The 21,151-nt window shown below is 39.5% G+C and overlaps 1 protein-coding gene across 1 annotated transcript in view; it reads left to right on the top strand.

The window, feature by feature from the left end:
• The window catches only part of PGAP1 (post-GPI attachment to proteins inositol deacylase 1), a 703,705-nt gene that overhangs the window by 229,746 nt on the left and 452,808 nt on the right, over positions 1-21,151 (top strand). Inside the window, exons 14-15 of the mRNA XM_053698557.1 lie at positions 16,404-16,481; positions 17,432-17,507. Coding sequence (XP_053554532.1) covers positions 16,404-16,481; positions 17,432-17,507 — 154 coding nt within the window. The remainder of the gene's footprint in view (positions 1-16,403; positions 16,482-17,431; positions 17,508-21,151) is intronic.

The following is a 21,151-nucleotide window of genomic DNA, read 5'->3' as shown; positions in this document are numbered from 1 at the left end:
TTGTGATATCAAGTGTCACAAGCAAAACATTCTCATCCATGGGGCCCCAATCCCTCAATATGGTCAACAGTGTAGATGAATCTTTGAGATATGAAGGCATATGTTGGACCAGGGGTTGGAGAAAGGAATCCACAAAGATCACCAAGGGCTTCTGTAAAGAGCCTATAGCCGAAACTATGGGCCTGCCCGGCGGTTTATCCAGCCTTTTGTGTATCTTAGGCAGCGTGTAGAACACCGGTGTCCGAGGGAATTCAGTGTTCAAAAATTCATAAGTGCCTATGTCCAAGAATCCTTTCTGATGTGCCAATGCAATATACTGATCAATCTGTTTCTTATATGTCACAGTCGGATCATGGCTCAATAGTTTGTAGGTCTTGTCATCCATTAGTTGTGATAGTATTTCCTCCCTGTAGTCCCTGTAGGTCAACAGAACAATAGCTCCTCCTTTTTCAGCCTCACGTATAATAATTGAATTATTTGCAGTGAGTGTTCTAAGAGTATTCCATTCTTCACGTGAGAAATTGTTAAAAGTTTCTGAACGATGCTGTCGCACAGAATCATTCAGATCATCCAATGCAAGTCTGCAGAATGTATTTATACTTGCATTTGTGAACTGTGGAGTGTATGCTGACTTCTTGCGGAATTGTTGTGGTGTAGAGGTAGCATCTGTAAATTTCTCTTTGAGAGATAATTGTCTTTGAAACTTCTTAATATCAATCAGAAGATCAAAGGGGTCAGTTGCAAGTATAAATACATTCTGCAGACTTGCATCCTTTTCTTTAGAAGATACATTGATGACCTGCTCCTATTTTGGTCTGGGTCACAGATGGAGTTGGAGGAATGGTTTGAACAGCTATATATAGGGCTAATCCAGCCTTGCAGTTCAAGATCCACTTTGACAAGACACAAGTGGACTTCCTGGATGTACGCCTATATAAGAAACAGAACAGAATACACTCTACCTTGTTCCGGAAGAGCACAGACAGGAACTCTCTGTTACATTATACAAGTTGCAATGGTAGATGAATACAGCACTTTGTGTAAAGGTGGTGCACGGTGTGGGAGGTAGCTGCAATAGCCTCTGTGATAATTATGCACTCGTAGTAACACCAGCACCAGTATCTTGAATATCAATACTTTTTATTAGAGGTTACATTAAAAGCAGCAACGTTTCGTGGTGAACCCACTTAGTCATGCTGATTGTATCACATTGTTTCAAACAATTTATATCTTCCTTTGGCGCCAACCGGCTTCAATTTTGGTAGTTTTACACCCCCTAGTGGTTATCCAATGCAATGTGTATACAAAATGTTAAAAACAAAATGTACCTGACTAAACAGATTACATATGGCAATGATTAATGTATAAATAGTTTTACCATTATTGTACATACTTATATTGTCACTGATATTTAACATAATTATGCTAACTTTCCAGTTTTCAATGTCTTATTATAATGTAATCTCAATAATGTAAACGCATAGGTAAAATACCCTTGTTGTTTGCAACTTATCATATTGAAACTTTTTATAGTAAACTTTTTTTCGCATACAGTTATACTTTGAGTGATAATAAGTTTAAAGTTTTTGACTTATACTTTAGGGAATTTTTATACTTTAAGAGAAACAATTAAGGTCAAAATCCCTGTTCAACCCTCTGGGAATAAGAGTATCCAATTGGTATATCCATCTCATCTCTTGTTGTTGAAGGATTTTTTCTCTATTAGTCCCATTGCGCTGAACAGGGATGTGTTGTATAATCTGCCAGCGTAGCTGGCTTACACTATGGCCTTTTTCTAAAAAATGTTTGGATAGAGGTGCCTCCAAATTCTTTTTCCTTATGTTTGACCTGGGTTGACTCAGTCTGTCTTTTACTTTCTGTGTGGTCTCTCCTAAGTAATACATGGAACATGGGCATTTCTCCAACATAGGTGTGTCCGGTCCACGGCGTCATCCTTACTTGTGGGATATTCTCTTCCCCAACAGGAAATGGCAAAGAGCCCAGCAAAGCTGGTCACATGATCCCTCCTAGGCTCCGCCTACCCCAGTCATTCTCTTTGCCGTTGTACAGGCAACATCTCCACGGAGATGGCTTAGAGTTTTTTAGTGTTTAACTGTAGTTTTTATTATTCAATCAAGAGTTTGTTATTTTAAAATAGTGCTGGTATGTACTATTTACTCAGAAACAGAAAAGAGATGAAGATTTCTGTTTGTATGAGGAAAATGATTTTAGCACCGTAACTAAAATCCAGGGCTGTTCCACACAGGACTGTTGAGAGCAATTAACTTCAGTTGGGGGAACAGTGTGCAGTCTCTTACTGCTTGAGGTATGACACATTCTAACAAGACGATGTAATGCTGGAAGCTGTCATTTTCCCTATGGGATCCGGTAAGCCATGTTTATTAAGATAGTAAATAAGGGCTTCACAAGGGCTTATTAAGACTGTAGACTTTTTCTGGGCTAAATCGATTCATTATTAACACATATTTAGCCTTGAGGAATCATTTATTCTGGGTATTTTGATTTGATTATATCGGCAGGCACTGTTTTTGACACCTTATTCTTTAGGGGCTTTCCCTAATCATAGTCAGAGCCTCATTTTCGCGCCGGTATGGCGCACTTGTTTTTGAGGACAGCATGGCATGCAGCTGCATGTGTGTGGAGCTCTGATACATAGAAAAGTCTTTCTGAAGGCATCATTTGGTTAAATATAAAAACGGCTCCGGTTCCGTTATTTTAAGGGTTAAAGCTTCCAAATTTGGTGTGCAATACTTTTAAGGCTTTAAGACACTGTGGTGAAATTTTGGTGAATTTTGAACAATTCCTTCATACTTTTTCGCAATTGCAGTAATAAAGTGTGTTTAGTTTAAAATTTAAAGTGACAGTAACGGTTTTATTTTAAAACGTTTTTTGTGCTTTGTTATCAAGTTTATGCCTGTTTAACATGTCTGAACTACCAGATAGATTGTGTTCTGACTGTGGGGAAACCAAGGTTCCTTCTCATTTAACTATATGTATTTTATGTCATAAAAAAATTTAGTAAAAATGATGCCCAAGATGATTCCTCAAGTGAGGGGAGTAAGCATGGTACTGCATCATCCCCTCCTTCGTCTACACCAGTCTTGCCCATACAGGAGGCCCCTAGTACATCTAGTGCGCCAATACTCCTTACTATGCAACATTTAACGGCTGTAATGGATAATTCTATCAAAAACATTTTAGCCAATATGCCCGCTTATCAGCGAAAGCGCGACTGCTCTGTTTTAGAAAATTCTGTAGAGCATGAGAACGCTGATGATATGGTTTCTGAAGGGCCCCTACACCAGTCTGAGGGGGCCAGGGAGGTTTTGTCTGAGGGAGAAATTTCAGATTCAGGAAACATTTCTCAACAAGCTGAACCTGATGTGATTACTTTTAAATTTAAGTTGGAACATCTCCGCGCTCTGCTTAAGGAGGTGTTATCCAATTTGGATGATTGTGATTATCTGGTCATTCCAGAACCACTATGTAAAATGGAAAAGTTCCTAGAGGCCCCGGGGCCCCCCGAAGCTTTTCCTATATCCAAGCGGGTGGCGTACATTGTTAGTAAAGAATGGGACAGGCCCGGTATACCTTTAGTACCTCCCCCCATATTTATAAAATTGTTTTCCTATAGTCGACCCCAGAAAGGACTGATGGCAGACAGTCCCCAAGGTCGAGGGGGCGGTTTCTACTCTACACAAGCGCGCCACTATACCCATAGAAGATAGTTGTGCTTTCCAAGATCCTATGGATAAAAAATTAGAAGGTCTGCTAAAGATGTTTGTTCAGCAAGGTTCCCTTCTACAACCAATTGCATGCATTGTCCCTGTCACTGCAGCCGCGTGTTTCTAGTTTGATGAGCTAGGAAAGGCGATTATTAGTAATTCTTCTTCTTATGAGGAGATTATGGACAGAATTCGTGCTCTTAATTGGCTAATTCTTTCACCCTAGACGCCACCTTGCAATTGGCTAGGTTAGCGGCGAAAAAATTCTGGGTTTGCTATTGTGGCGCAGAGCGCTTTGGTTAAAATCTTGGGCAGCGGATGCGTCTTCCAAGAACAAATTGCTTGACATTCCTTTCAAGGGGAAAACACTCTTTGGCCCTGACTTGAAAGAGATTATCTCTGATATCACTGGGGGCAAGGGCCACGCCCTTCCTCAGGATAGGTCTTTTCAAGACCAAAAATAAACTTAAGTTTCGTCCCTTTCGCAGAAACGGATCAGCCCCAAGGGCTACGTCCTCTAAGCAGGAAGGTAATACTTCTCAAGCCAATCCAGCCTGGAGACCTATGCAAGGCTGGAACAAAGGAAAGCAGGCCAGGAAACCTGCCACTGCTACCAAGACAGCATGAAATGCGGGCCCCCGATCCGGGACCGGATCTGGTGGGGGGCAGACTCTCTCTCTTCGCTCAGGCTGGGGCAAGAGATGTTCTGGATCCTTGGGCGCTAGAAATAGTCTCCCAAGGTTATTCTCTGGAGTTCAAGGGGCTTCCTCCAAGGGGGAGGTTCCACAGGTCTCAGTTGTCTTCAGACCACATAAGAAGACAGGCATTCTTACATTGGGTAGAAGACCTGCTAAAAATGGGAGTGATTCATCCTGTTCCATTAGGAGAACAAGGGATGGGGTTCTACTCCAATCTGTTCATAGTTCCCAAAAAAGAGGGAACGTTCAGACCAATCTTAGATCTCAAGATCTTGAACAAGTTTCTCAAGGTTCCATCGTTCAAGATGGAAACCATTCGAACACTTCTTCCTTCCATCTAGGAAGGTCAATTCATGACCAAGGTGGATTTCAAGGATTTTCTCATAGGTACTAGGGTCCCTTCTGGCGGTGCTAAGACCAAGGGGCATTGCTGTAGTACCTTACTTGGACGACATTCTGATTCGAGCGTCGTCCCTTCCTCAAGTAAAGGCTCACACGGACATTGTCCTGGCCTTTCTCAGATCTCACGGATGGAAAGTGAACGTGGAAAAGAGTTCTCTATCTCCGTCAACGAGGGTTCCCTTCTTGGGAACTATAATAGACTCCTTAGAAATGAGGATTTTTCTGACAGAAGCCAGAAAAACAAAACTTCTAGACTCTTGTCGGATACTTCATTCCGTTCCTCTTCCTTCCATAGCGCAGTGCATGGAAGTGATAGGTTTGATGGTAGCGGCAATGGACATAGTTCCTTTTGTGCGCATTCATCTAAGACCATTACAACTGTTCATGCTCAGTCAGTGGAATGGGGACTATTCAGACTTGTCTCCGAAGATACAAGTAAATCAGAGGACCAGAGACTCTTTCCGTTGGTGGCTGTCCCTGGACAACCTGTCACAAGGGATGACCTTCCGCAGACCAGAGTGGGTCATTGTCACGACCGACGCCAGTCTGATGGGCTGGGGCGCGGTCTGGGGATCCCTGAAAGCTCAGGGTCTTTGGTCTCGGGTAGAATCTCTTCTACCGATAAATATTCTGGAACTGAGAGCGATATTCAATGCTCTCAAAGCTTGGCCTCAGTTAGCGAGGGCCAAGTTCATACATCAACCATCAGGGGGGAACAAGGAGTTCCCTAGCGATGGAAGAAGTGACCAAAATCATTCTATGGGCGGAGTCTCACTCCTGCCACCTGTCTGCTATCCACATCCCAGGAGTGGAAAATTGGGAAGCGGATTTTCTGAGTCGTCAGACATTGCATCCGGGGGAGTGGGAACTCCATCCGGAAATCTTTGCCCAAGTCACTCAACCGTGGGGCATTCCAGACATGGATCTGATGGCCTCTCGTCAGAACTTCAGAGTTCCTTACTACGGGTACAGATCCAGGGATCCCAAGGCGGCTCTAGTGGATGCACTAGTAGCACCTTGGACCTTCAAACTAGCTTATGTGTTCCCGCCGTTTCCTCTCATCCCCAGGCTGGTAGCCAGGATCAATCCGGAGAGGGCGTCGGTGATTTTGATAGCTCCTGCGTGGCCACGCAGGACTTGGTATGCAGATCTGGTGAATATGTCATCGGCTCCACCATGGAAGCTACCTTTGAGACGAGACCTTCTTGTTCTAGGTCCGTTCGACCCACTCCAGCTGACTGCTTGGAGATTGAACGCTTGATCTTATCAAAGCGAGGGTTCTCAGATTCTGTTATTAATACTCTTGTTCAGGCCTGAAAGCCTGTAACCAGAAAAATTACCACATTATTTGGTATATCTGTTGGTGTGAATCTGCAGGATTCCCTTGGGACAAGGTTAAGATTCCTAAGAGTCTATCCTTCCTTCGAGAAGGATTGGAAAAAGGATTATCTGCAAGTTCCTTGATGGGACAGATTTCTGCCTTGTCTGTGTTACTTCACAAAAAGCTGGCAGCTGTGCCAGATGTTCTAGCCTTTGTTCAGGCTCTGGTTAGAATCAAGCCTGTTTACAAAATTTTGACTCCTCCTTGGAGTCTCAACCTAGTTCTTTCAGTTCTTCAGGGGGTTCCGTTTGAACCCTTACATTCCGTTGATATTAAGTTATTATCTTGGAAAGTTTTATTTTTGGTTGCAATTTCTTCTGCTAGAAGAGTTTCAGAATTATCTGCTCTGCAGTGTTCTTCTCCTTATCTGGTGTTCCATGCAGATAAGGTGGTTTTGCGTACTAAACCTGGTTTTCTTCCAAAAGTTGTTTCTAACAAAAACATTAACCAGGAGATAGTTGTGCCTTCTTTGTGTCCTAATCCAGTTTCAAAGAAGGAACGTTTGTTGCACAACTTGGATGTAGTTCGTGCTCTCAAATTTTACTTAGCAGCTACTAAGGATTTCAGACAAACTTTGTCTTTGTTTGTTGTTTATTCTGGTAAACGGAGAGGTCAAAAAGCAACTTCTACCTCTCTCTCCTTCTGGATTAAAAGCATTATCCGATTGGCTTATGAGACTGCCGGACGGCAGTCTCCTGAAAGAATCACAGCTCACTCCACTAGGGCTGTGGCTTCCACATGGGCCTTCAAGAACGAGGCTTCTGTTGATCAGATATGTAAGGCAGCGACTTGGTCTTCACTGCACACTTTTTCTAAATTTTACAAATTTGATACTTTTGCTTCTTCTGAGGCTATTTTTGGGAGAAAGGTTTTGCAAGCCGTGGTGCCTTCCATTTAGGTGACCTGATTTGCTCCCTCCCTTCATCCGTGTCCTAAAGCTTTGGTATTGGTTCCCACAAGTAAGGATGACGCCGTGGACCGGACACACCTATGTTGGAGAAAACAGAATTTATGTTTACCTGATAAATTTCTTTCTCCAACGGTGTGTCCGGTCCACGGCCCGCCCTGGTTTTTTTAATCAGGTCTGATAATTTATTTTCTTTAACTACAGTCACCACGGTAACATATGGTTTCTCCTATGCAAATATTCCTCCTTAACGTCGGTCGAATGACTGGGGTAGGCGGAGCCTAGGAGGGATCATGTGACCAGCTTTGCTGGGCTCTTTGCCATTTCCTGTTGGGGAAGAGAATATCCCACAAGTAAGGATGACGCCGTGGACCGGACACACCGTTGGAGAAAGTAATTTATCAGGTAAACATAAATTCTGTTTTTATGAGATAGACTACATAGCTAGTATCACAAGTGTGAAATCCCCTAATGTCATAACGTCTGCCATTGTGTGGATGATAGAAGTTTGGACCTTTTATGACTGAATTGCAACTGACACATCCCAGGCAGGGGTAACAGCCATTTCTTTTTGCTTGCATGTATGTTTGTGTATCCCTTCTCTCTGATCCCACATCGCTTCTTATAAGGTGGTCTTGGATGTTTTTTACCCTCCTATATGCCATTAAAGGGTAATCCCTGAACTGTTCAATACTGGGGTTACAATCCTTAAGTATATGCCAATGCTTTTTTATAGCTTTTGCTACAGCTTGGCTATGTGAGCTATGTTGTGACACAAATACTAGTCTGTCTTGTTTTTTGTTTTTTTCTTTGAATGCCCTAGGTGTAGTGATATCTTTAATTGTTTGACTCAACAGTTGTGTAGGGTATCCTCTTTGTTTAAATTTATTTGACATTTCCAACAGCCTTTTATTCTTAACTTCTGGTGTGTTTACTATTCTCTGTACCCTTAATAATTGACTCTTGGGTAATGAGTTAATAAGGCCTTTTGGATGGAAGCTGTTATATTCCAATAAGGTGTTCCTATCAGTCTCTTTAGAAAAGATATCTATGTCGAGTCTATTCTGTCCTTTAGTAATCTTAGTGTCAAGAAATGTTATACTCTCTTCACTATATGTCAAGGAAAATTGTAAGCCTCTTACCATAGTATTGAGTTCTCTTGTGAAATCTTCTAGTTCTCCAATGCTGCCCCACCACACGCCAAACACATCATCTATGTAGCGCCACCATACTGTTCCGTACTGTCTAAATAGATGATTTTCATATACTTGGCGCTCCTCAAACTCATTCATGTAGAGGTTGGCGTATGATGGGGCAACTTTAAACTTATCACTCAAAGTATAACTGTATGCGAAAAAAGTTTACTATAAAAAGTTTCACTATGATAAGTTGCAAACAACAAGGGTATTTTACCTATGCGTTTACATTATTGAGATTACATTATAATAAGACATTGAAAACTGGAAAGTTAGCATAATTATGTTAAATATCAGTGACAATATAAGTATGTACAATAATGGTAAAACTATTTATACATTAATCATTGCCATATGTAATCTGTTTAGTCAGGTACATTTTGTTTTTAACATTTTGTATACACATTGCATTGGATAACCACTAGGGGGTGTAAAACTACCAAAATTGAAGCCGGTTGGCGCCAAAGGAAGATATAAATTGTTTGAAACAATGTGATACAATCAGCATGACTAAGTGGGTTCACCACGAAACGTTGCTGCTTTTAATGTAACCTCTAATAAAAAGTATTGATATTCAAGATACTGGTGCTGGTGTTACATTATACAAGTTGCCATCCTCCATCAACGAAAAGATCATTGCCGAAGTCCCAACTGTTACGAGTCGCTAGGAACAACACCGAGGAGGAGAACAAACTACAACAACTGGACGACATGTCATCAAGGTTCAGGATGAGGGAATATCCTGAGGACCTGATATCTGCACAGCGATCCACTCTAGATCTGACTTCAAGATCACTTAAAGAAAAGACTGACCCACGGATGACCTTTGTCACCACGTATACGGGAGACAAGAATGCTATTACAGGGGTACTTCAGAAACATTGGAGTATCCTGAAGTCTGACAAATCTCTTCCATTTACACAAATGTCAACACCTAGATTGGGGTTCCGCAGATCTAGATCCCTGCGGGACTTTCTGATCAAAACAGATCCAATGGACTGCTACCGCCAAACAACTTGGCTTGAGAAAAATAAAAAAACAGGAGTCTTCCGCTGTCTGGGATGCGTAACCTGTAATGGGTTGATTACGGGGTCATCTTTCACGCACCCACACAGACGTCAGATCTATAAACACAAGTACCGCCTTACATGTACTACGACCTACATTGTGTACTTGTTACACTGCCCCTGTGGTCTGTACTATGTGGGTAAGACTTCTGATGATCTGAGAACGCGGATGGCGAATCATCGCTCCGCCATCCGGACTGCTCTCAAACGAGGAGAATCTGAACAGCCGGTAGCACGGCACTTCCTGGATTGTCAACACAGGGTTGCCGATCTGAAATATACCATAATAGATCATATCCCACCCTTAAATAGGGGAGGTGATCGCAACAAACTACTACTTCAAAGAGAATCCCGCTGGATGTTCAAGCTGGAAACTGTCACACCAAAGGGACTCAATGCATTCCTTGATTGGCAGGTGTTCCTTTAGACACACTAGTATGCCTTATTGAGAGCCACCATCTATTCTGTAAATCTCTGTAATTTCTATTATTCGTTTTTTCTCAATACTGACCATTTTGCCATATTATTTTATAGTCATTTCCCTCTCATTCTTTTTCTTTTATATTTTCCTTATCATTTTCCATTCCTTATGTTACCCTTTAATTATTCCCTTTTGTCTTTTTGGATTCTATATATATTTATATATTTCAGTTTGTCTATGTGACTCTGTTAGTTCTCCCTCTAGTCTCCTGGTTGGTTTCCATGGTTACTTGTAACGCTTTGCTTTATATCAGTAGATACATGGTTTTCCTCTAAGGTTATTCATTAAATATTCCATATATACTATGTTCTACACTATGTGTCTTTTGGTCCTCTCTTTATCTTTTTGGTTGTCTCTGGTGATATTCTATTTCTGCTCTTATTTCGTGGATTATGTGTGGGCTCAAACTTTTTGCCTTGTGCAAACAATACAGGGACGATGTTTGCCCTCTTTTATTAATTATTTGTTTGAACTCCCACATACCGGCGATCACATTTTTAGCTACTTTATGTGTAGGTATCTTATGCACGGTCTCTCCTACTATGCTGTTTTCTCCCTTATTGGTTGGATACTTTCACCTATTTCTGCCTTTGCTTTGTGGTTACTATGGTGACCGTTGGTTTTTTGCGAGCTCAGAACCATTATACTTTAATTGTGCCATCGGGTTGCTGAGTACCCGTCACAATCGCTCTGATCTCTCTCAACCTGACGATCACACATATTATGTTTGCTCTGCTGCTTATTATCATTTTCTTTGTGTTCTGACAGCTCTGTATGCTATTGCCCGCTCTAATTGGCTTATATATATTGACCAATGGATGTGTTTGCTACACTGTCACCATGGTGACGCAATCACGGCACTTTGTTTGCCGATCTACAATTGTATTACTAGTTGATCAGTCCTGCTTTGTGTCTGTCACTTACAGCTGACTTGTTTTTAGTACAATGATTTATATGTCACTGGGGTGTATATTGCTTCGCCGCACTGACACGGCCGACCGCTCCCCTTTTAGGGGGGTGTCCAACGTGTAGAGCGTGACGTTGCGGTATGATGGGTATTTAGTCACGGTGGTGGTAAGTGTAACTGTTCATACTTTGCCTGTCTGAGGACGAGCTGTATAAGCTCGAAAACGTTTACAAAATAAAGGTGAATATATTTAAGAAGTCCTTTGGAGTGCGCTTCCTTCTACTTATATTGGATATTACTTTTGCTGCACCCAAGGCCTGGTTGTGGAAGTTAGGAGTGCACTTTATATATATATATATATATATATATATATATATATATATATATATATATATATATATATATATATATATATATATATATATATATATATATATATATATATATATATATATATATATATATATCTATCTATCATCTATCCATAGGGAGTATTTAATTGGTACCCTCAAGTACAGAGGTATTTACATTACACTGGCCAGATAACACATGTAAGGCTTCAAATACCCCACTTAGCAGGTATCATAGAACAAAAGCCATTCTGATAAATCACTATAGTAAGTAGCCCATTCATAAATAGAACTATTTAGATTACACAAGTCACTGTAGGATCTCTAGGAATATTAAAATAATTTATCACTTAGTTGCACAAGTCAAAACCAGAGTCAGAATTATAACATAGTTAGTAAGAGAAAAATATTCTAATTATAAGATTGGCATATAAAAAACATATATACTAAAACCCAAGATAGCCATATCTGTTAGTTACCTAAACAGGACAGGTGGGTACTACTTTTGAGCTAATGTGTGCATATCTGTAGGTTGTGAAGGTAGGTTAAGCAATTATTTTATTGATGCCCAAAAAGGCATAGATGAGCAAGGCACTGTATGTCTTTAGCCAGCACAGATATAGTTCGAAACTAGAAAAAATAAGCTATACAAACAAACTCCCAAGCTAAACTTTGATGCAACTATGGCATTATTGATTACCAGGAGAGGTGGCTTTTGTGACTCATCTGAATAATACAGCAGCTCTAGATTAGTCAAAAGAGTTATATGTATACTAGTTGTCTTACAACCTAAGTGAGATAATTTAGGAGCTAAGGAGGCATCAGCCACAAAGAGTTCTAATAGGTCCTACAAATATGGGAGTCGATAAAATATAAATAAGCAAGCGGAAGAAACATAGCATATACCCATAACTGCTCTCATTAATAAATGTTAACACAAACAGGCCTGTTCAGATCTGCAGTCCCGGCTGCTGACAGCAGAAGAACAGCTGTATAAAGTACCAAAGAGAGCTATACATTTTAAGAAATAAAGCAATGCTAGTATGTCAAGGTAGCAACAACAACCAAAAAAAATAAAACAAAAATATGCAGCAGGAAGATGGTGATTAGTCTATGTAAGACTCTGAAGATGTACTGATATCTCCATAGATGTAAATGTCATGTCACCCAATGCCAGACCGAGAATCAATGGGGCCAAATCCGTGTAAGGCCAGAACTTGAGCAATAAGTCTCTGAACTAGTGAAAGTGGGACAGGATCTGTGGGGCCGTGTGATATCCCTTCGAAACTTAGTCGCAGGTCCCCGGAGGATCATCACAGTCCCCCCTTAAAGCCGGCACATCAAGTTGACCCCATATATCCCCAGATAAGCTTCGGCACTCCAGCAATGCAGAAAAATAATAAGGGCATACTTCATCGCCCCACTCCACAAGACCTGCCACTTCCCTCCGGGTAGGGACAACAAGCTCAGAGAGAGTCGCCCGAGGTGAATCCCACACTGGAAAGGCAGTAGCTCCAATTGTAAGTGACTGCCCGACTACAACTAGGTTGGGTTGCAACAGCGCCACAGTGTCCGTTTCCCCTTCCAGCGAGTTCTCAGAGTAGACTTTTCCCTTAGTTGCCATTTCCACAAGAGCTTGGAGTCGCCATATTTAGCTCCTGTCCCTTCAATAGATGCTGTAGGGTTATATCAATTTCCTCCATTTCTGAGAGCTGCAATGAGTGTTAAAACGCGCCCCTGCAGTGATAATACAGCCTTATGGTGCAGTTTTAGTGTGCACGGCTGCTATCGGGCCCTCTTTGGTTGTCTGTGTCTCTTGCGACTCCCGCCTGTGAGCTATAATAAAATCGAGATCAGTCTCGTAGCTCTCACTTCTTATAGCTGGTTTACCATCTTGTCAAGGCTATTGTTGTCGCCAAAAACTGGTCTATTTAGGATAACAGCACTGGATGCTTCAGAGCTATGTTAAAGTTAGAGCTATGGCCATCTTCCTGAGCTGCTAAGCTATGCCCCCTCCTATTTACTTTTATCATCAAATTTGCTTTGTTTTCTTCATTGAAAACTAAACCTAGGTAGGCTCATATGCTAATTTCTAAGCCCTTAAAGGCCGTCTCTGTGGTATCATTGCACTGGGTTTTGGAGAAAACTTTTGAAGAACCCTGTTCTAGATAACAGGTGGCTACCATACAGGTAGATTACAAGTTATGCGTGCTATAGGGAATTTAACAAACGCAGCAAAAGTTGCGTTATTTCACCCTCTATAGCGCAGCCATTTCAAGTTTTCAAACAGCCGGCTTGTGCATGTGATATGGTTGTGTTGAGCTCCATACCACACACAATTCAAGCGCTGTTTTGACGTGTTCATGCACGCTTTCCCCATAGACATCAATGGGGAGAAGGTGTCAGAAAAAAAAAACCTAACACCTGCGATTGCAGAACGAAAAGCTCCGTAATGCAGCCCCATTGATGTCTATGGGGAAAAAAAGTTATGTTTGAACCTAACATAAATCCCACGTCTAAACCCCCCTAATCTGCCGCTCCCGACATCGCTGCCATCGAAATAAAGCTATTAACCCCTTATCTGCCGCTCCCGATATCGCTTCCACTATACTAAAGTTATTAACCCCTATTCCCCTGCACCCCAACATCGCCCATACTATAATAAATCTATTAACCCCTATTCCGCCGCTCCCCGACATCGCCGCCACTAAATAAAGCTATTAACCCCTAAACCGCCAGCCCCCCACATCTCAACAAACTAAATTAAACTATATTAACCTATGAAGAGGATGCTCTGCGCCCGAATGTCTTCAGGATGGACCCACTCCGCGCCGACAGGGTGAGGATGGAGCCGCCTGCCGTCTGGATGAAGATCCTTCAAGCGGAACTTCAGCAACTGTAAGTGGATCTTCGGGGGTTAGTGTTACGATTTTTTAATGTTTTTTGGGTGTTTTTTTTTTTTTAGTTTAGTGTTTGGGCTTTTCGTAAAAGAGCTAAATGCACTTTTTTAGGGCAATGCTGATACAAATGCCCTTTTCAGGGCAATGGGTAGCTTAGGTTTTTGTTAGTTATTTTTTTTTTTTACTTTGGGGGTTGTTTGGGTGGTGGGTTTTACTGTTGGGGGTTTCTTTTTTTTTTTTTCAGGTAAAAGAGCTGTTTAACTTAGGGCAATTGCCCTACAAGAGGCCCTTTTATTGTAGGCTAGGGTTTTTTTTTATTTTGGGTGGGCTTTTTATTTTTATAGGGCTATTAGATTAGGTGTAATTCGTTTTTGTTAATTTCATTTGTTATTTTTCGTAAATTATCTTTTTTTTTATTTTTTGTAATTAGTTTGTAATTTTTAGAGTAGTGTTAGGATTTTTTTTAATGTGTTATATAGTTTATTTAATTTAATTTTAGTTTAATAATTAGTTTAATTGTTAGTTTTAATCTTAGTTTTCTTAATTTGACAGGTAAGTTTTAATTTAAAGGGACATAATACTCATATGCTAAATCACTTGAAACTGATGCAGTATAACTGGAAAAAGCTGACAGGAAAATATCACCTGAGCATCTCTATGTAAAAAAGGAAGATATTTTACCTCACAATTTCCTCAGCTCAGCAGAGTAACTTTTTACACAGAAATTAAAATCAGCAGCTGCCCAGCTGCAGGTAAAAAAAAAAAAAAAATGAAGAAATAAACAGCAGCCAATCAGCATCAACAGTGCTGAGGTCATGAACTCTTTTACTGTGATCTCATGAGATTTCACTTAACTCTCATGAGATTTCATAGTAAACTTCCTTAAACTGAATATGGAGATGAGTGTTCCCAAAGCTCACTCCCTTAGCTGTCCCGGGACAGACATACTGATTTGCTGCTTAGAAGTCCTTTACAATGGGATGTGGCTACTGAGGAACTTTTGAGGTAAAATATCTTTCCTTTTTAAATAGCGATGTTAAGGTGATATTTTCTAGTCAGCTTTTTACAGCTATGCTGCATCACTTTGTTTAAGTGTTTTAACATTTGGGTATCATGTCCTATAGGGAAATTTAAATTTTAATATAAAGTTAGGGGGGCGCTAGGTTTAGGGGTTACTAGTTTAAATTAGTTTATTGCGATGTGGGGGCTTTCAGTTTAGGGGTTAATAGGTTTATTTAGTATATTTCGTTGTGGGGGGCTTTCCGTTTAGGGGTTAATAGGTTTATTATAGTTGCAGCGGAATTGGGGGTTAATGACTTTAGTATAGTGGGGGTGATGTGGGCAGACGGCAGATTAGGGGTTAATAATATTTAAATATTGTTTGCAAAGTGGGAGGGTGGCGGTTTAGGGGTTAATAACTTTAGTATAGTAGTGGCGATGTCTGGGAGTGGTGGAATAGGGGTTTATAATTTTTATTAGTGGCGGCGATGTTGGGAGCGGCAGATTAGGGGTTAATAAGTTTAATATAGTGTTTGCGATGCGGGAGGGCCTCGGTTTAGGGGTTAATAGATAGTTTATGGGTGTTTAGTGTACTTTGTGACAGTTATGAGTTTATGTAACAGTTTTGTAGCGTAAAACTCATAACTACTTCTTTTAGATTGTGAAACTGATCTTGTCGGTATAGGGTGTAACGCAAGCTTTTTAGCCTCACTGCAAAACTCGTAATGGCTGCGCTATGGAAGTCTTATGAAAAAATTTAGTGTGGGACTGACGTTGCTTTACAGGCTAAAAGGCTTGCGGTACAGATATACCGACAAGACTTGTAATGGCTGCGGTGCTTTTTTAAATCTGAAATTAACATTTTTTTCAGCGTTAAAATACGAATGCACAACCAGTAATCTACCTGCTAGATTGCAGGCACATGTCTGCTAGCTGTGTGCTCTTGCACTAAAATGGGGCAAGTGGCTTTTCCTGCTTCTGTCCTGCTAGCTGATTGCCATAACAATGACCAATAAATCACATCACTAGTCATTTGTGCTGTGTTTAACCATTCAGATGCATCAAACTATAGCTAAAAGGGCATGATAATACTTATTTGAACTATGTGTAGTAACAAAGATCCTCTGCCATGAACTACTAGCTTCGATTTGATGTGTTGTCAGGGTTTGTAGATTTTGTGTCTGTGAGCAATTGCATTTTGTTTTTTGGTACAAGTATTTTTTAATTGATAATTTTGCCAACCTAAATGAGTTTGGATAGATTTGTGTACATTCTTACATTTTCAAAATTCCTTTGTGAAATCAGAATAATGTGTAGTCCGTAAAGGGTTAAGTGAAATAAATGGTTTCTTTCATTCTTTTTTTAATAGATTGTGACCTTAAACCTTAAGGAATATCAGAATTTATCACACATTGTTCTCCACCTACCTGCGACTAATGGGAGCACGGTAACTAATCTCTTTTTGCAAATATATATATATTATATTAGTATAAATGTAATTGTTTTAAGATAAAGTATTTATCTATTTCTTAGAGTAAGTATTAATACATATGTTAATGCAATAAAGATTTGATTTATATTTTTGTTATAGTTTCAAAGATTCTAAACATTAATGTTAATTACATTTGTGTTTTTTTTTCTGAATTAAGGAGACATGGAACACTTTGATATTTAATCTAAAATGTTTAAAGGGGCATGAAATCCCAAAAAATTCTTTCATAATTTATATAGAGCATACCGTTTCCAACTTTCCAATTTACTTCTAGTATCTTATTTGCTTCATCCTCTTGTTATCCTTTGCTAGAAGGATATCTAGATAGGCTCAGGAGCTTGGAGCTAGCTACTGATTGGTGGCTGAATTTATATGCCCATTTTAATTGGCTTACAAATGTGTTCAGCTACCTCCCAGGAGTGCATTGCTGATTCTTCAATAAAAGATCAAATCTATCTGAATCATAAAAGAAAAAAATTGGGTTTCATGTCCCTTTAATTGTGTATACTAAAAAACATACTTTCATTTTGTCCCCTTTTCTTGTAAGTTGTTTCTAAAAACGGTGGGCTGTCCAATTCTTGTTGGAATTAGAAGTGCAGACTCAGGACCTTACACTGCTAAATTTCACACAACCTTTGTTCGCACACTCTAGTGACCACTTGTCCCTATCTGACCTCAGCAGAGAAGGTTAGAAAAAGGAACCCTTGATTACCCTTTGCTTTATAAACAGTAAAACATTAAACTTTATTTGTTTTCACTATGAACTAAATTTTAAACGTTACATTTGCATTGTATTCTCTGGCTAATCTTTGTTTTGAATACATCTTTCTCACTAGCATTTATTTAATGTCTAATGCACCTTTTAAAATTTAACATGATAATAAAATATGTTTTATTTTTTTTAGTTTACAATGGAATGTGAATTTTTCCTTAATAATCTCAGGACTATTCAAGTACCAGTTCCACATGTTCTTTCATTTGGTATGTATGGGCAGTAATCCTGCATTTTTAAACTTTATTTATTTCGTAATGATTTTCTAATTACCACTGTAAACCACTACTGAATAATACAAAGTATTTTAAAATATAGTTAATCAATTGATAAATTCATGTTGTGCCATTGTGTGCATGTAGAGTCTCAACAAAACATGGTAATTCGTAGAAGCATAACCACGTATGTCCAGAGCGCGGAGGGGCGAGAAAGGTTAAATGCCCCCCTGGAATTTTTCCCTTTTTTCCCGTCAGCAAGCCACCATTTTTAAAATGATGTGCATCTTGTGTGTAGAAGTAACACTCTCCTGCCCCAGTTGTTGCCACTGTATTATTATTATCAGAGCAATGTTCTAACTCAGGCATAAATTCAGCCTGTTTCAGAGTGGAGTGTGCTTTTGTATAACTTAGCATCCTTAAAGGACCACAGCTTTGCATTTACAGCTCTGAGCATTTTTAAAATCCACAATTTACAAATATAAATGACTTGAAATGGGGCAAGTATATTACAAAGTTGTTTTACTACACATAAGTAAAATACTTTGTATAAAAATCTCAAGGTGTTTGCTGTTCCTTTAAGGTGTGTGTGGGGGGTAGTACAAAGTTCTTATTCATCTTAATAAAAAGTTAAACCCAGTAATGTCCCGGTTTATGTCTGGTTGAAAATTTAAACTGTGGCATAGTCTTCTGTTTTGTTTTTTAAAAAAACAACAACAAAAAGTGTTCTTTATAGTAACTAATAATAAAAAAATAATAATAATAATAATTATTATTATTAAAGGGATACTAAACCAATTTTTTTTCTTTCATGATTCAGAGCATGCAATTTTAAGCAACTTTATCATTTACTCCTATTATCAATTTATCTTTGTTCCCTTGATATCTTTATTTGAAAAAGCAGGAATCGAAACTTAAGAGCCGGCCCATTTTTGGTTCAGAACCTGGGTAGCTCCTGCTAATTGGTGGCTAAATGTAGCAAACCAATCAGCAAGCACTACCCAGGTGCTGAACCAAAAATGGGCCGGCTCTTAAGTTTTGATTCCTGATTTTTCAAATAAAGATATCAAGGGAACAAAGAAAAATTGAAAATAGGAAGAAATGAGAAAGTTGCTTAAAAGGGCATGTTCTATCTGAATCAGGAAAAATTTGGCTTTCCGATAAGCGTTATTTTAATTTTTTTTGGATGCAAAGATATTTTAACTTGAATGGTTTTATATCTATTTTTAAAAGGGAAGCACACATTTGTGTACAAATAGAGAGTGGGATTGATTTCGCACTGGCTGATAGGAACAGATACCACAGTCTGTTTGGTTTTACACTTGCGGTGCATCACTGTGCACAAAGGTTGTGTTTTTCCTTTCAGCACCAGAACATGCATTTAAAAAATAAAATAACAAAATAAAAAAAAAAATGACTTCAAATTCATTGAAGTCAAAATTAAACATTCATGATTCAGATAGAGCATACATTTTCAAACAACTTTCTAATTTATTTCTATTATCAAATTTCCTTTGTTCTCTTGTTTGTTGAAGAGTAAACCTAGGTATGCTGATAGTTTAGGAGCGTGCATGTGACTTAAGCACTTTGTGGCTATAATGTTTTGTACAACATTGCTATAAACATTGTTGCAATCACAACTACCCTCCTGAGCTTACATGGGATTACTTTGTAACAAACAATATCCAGAGAACTAAAAAAAATAGTAATTATTAATCATTAAATTGGAAAGTTGTTTAAAATTTCATGCTCTATCCAATGAACTAAAGTTTAATTTTGACTTTACTGTCTCTTTTAAAGTTCATTCAGTTGCTACAAACAAAAACAATTTGCGAAAAATTAGTCCAGTGCTTTTTGTGGGGGGTGGGGGGGGGGAAGAAACGTTTGTTAATTTGAGGATATTTAGAAAATACAACCAAATCTACTATTTAAGTCTTAAAGGAACATGAAACACCTCTTGCTTGTCCCATTCTCCACAGAGAGGCCAAACATAGGTTAGAAATTTGCTTTGTGGCCTCTCTAGGTAGCATCAGAGAAACTAATTTCTTTCCTAAGATACGGTGAGTCCACAGTTTTATCAATTACTATTGGGAATATCACTCCTGGCCAGCAGAAGGAGGCAAAGAGCACCACAGTTAAACTGTTAAGTATCTCTTCCCTTTTCACAACCCCCAGTAATTCTCTTTGCCTGAGGTGCAAGAAGGAGGTGAAGTTTTGATGTCTGATTGTCTCTCTTCAATCAAGATTTTATTATTTTGAAAGTCAGAGTAGGTTTGCTCTGATCTTTCCTCTCAAGTGTGGGTCTAGCCGTACTCCACGTTGGCCTCTTCAGTAGGGCAGTGGTGGCTTTCAAGCAGTTAGGAACTTGTGGGGTGGGCCTCACTGCGTTTCCTAGCACTTTGCTGCCCCTGTATAGAAAGCCAGAGTAGGCTTACTCTGTCTTTTCTTCTTCCACAGGCCTCTGTCAGGAGTGGCTTCCTCTCAAGCTGGGTCAGCTGTCCTTCTGTCAGACGGCTAGATGCAGGTAAGTGCTGTTTATCTTCCAGGTTGGGAGTTTAAAAAGAGGCACTTTAATGGGTTCCTGCAATTTATTATTGGGACATACATATATCCTAGTTAGGATATTATTTAAGGCAGTGAGCAGGTGATATTTCCAACAGTAATTGATGAAACCGTGGACTCACCGTATCCGGAAAGAAAGACATTTATCAGGTAAGCATACATTTTCTTTTTTAAAGGGGTGGAACACACAATAAAAGATAGCAATTTGATTGAAAATGAAAAGTAATAAGAGAGATCACTTTGTTTTTATGCTACCATGCCTCTTTTATATACAACTACTGCATACTTCCCTGTAGATTCATGAAGTTACCTTGTCTCGTCTAGTGACAGCGCTCTTGGGTATTCTCCATCACACTCTCTAGCCCCCTTGGACTTTCCCGTTTTCTTTGCACAGATTATATTTGCTCTCTATAATATCTTATGTATGTCCAAACACCAGGCCGTGCAAGCTGCCAGGAGGGAGACACTCCAGACAATCCAGAAAACACAAAAAGCAGCAGCACTTGTCCAAATCCTTAAAGGTAGGTTTATTGAGTACAGAGAAAACAAAAATCACAACTTTTCGGGTCTCAGCCCTTAGTCATGTAAAAGTTGTGATTTTTATTTCTTCTGTTATGTGTGATCAGTCCACGGGTCATCATTACTTCTGGGATATTATCTGCTCCCCTACAGGAAGTGCAAGAGGATTCACCCAGCAGAGTTGCTATATAGCTCCTCCCCTCTACGTCACCTCCAGTCATTCTCTTGCACCCAAAGACTAGATAGGAGGTGTGAGAGGACTATGGTGATTATACTTAGTTTTTAGAACTTCAATCAAAAGTTTGTTATTTTACAATAGCACCGGAGCGTGTTATTACCTCTCTGGCAGAGTTTGAAGAAGAATCTACCAGAGTTTTTCTTATGATTTTAACCGGAGTAGTTAAGATCATATTGCTGTTTCTCGGCCATCTGAGGGAGGTAAAAGCTTCAGATCAGGGGACAGCGGGCAGTTGAATCTGCATTGAGGTATGTCGCAGTTGTTATTTTCTGAATGGAATTGATGAAAAAATCCTGCCATACCGTTATAATGAACATGT

Source organism: Bombina bombina, chromosome 1 (genome assembly GCF_027579735.1).
Source record: "Bombina bombina isolate aBomBom1 chromosome 1, aBomBom1.pri, whole genome shotgun sequence".
NCBI classification, from domain to species: domain Eukaryota; kingdom Metazoa; phylum Chordata; class Amphibia; order Anura; family Bombinatoridae; genus Bombina; species Bombina bombina.
Note: the sequence above shows the minus strand (reverse complement) of the source record. Positions and strands in the feature narration are given on the sequence as shown.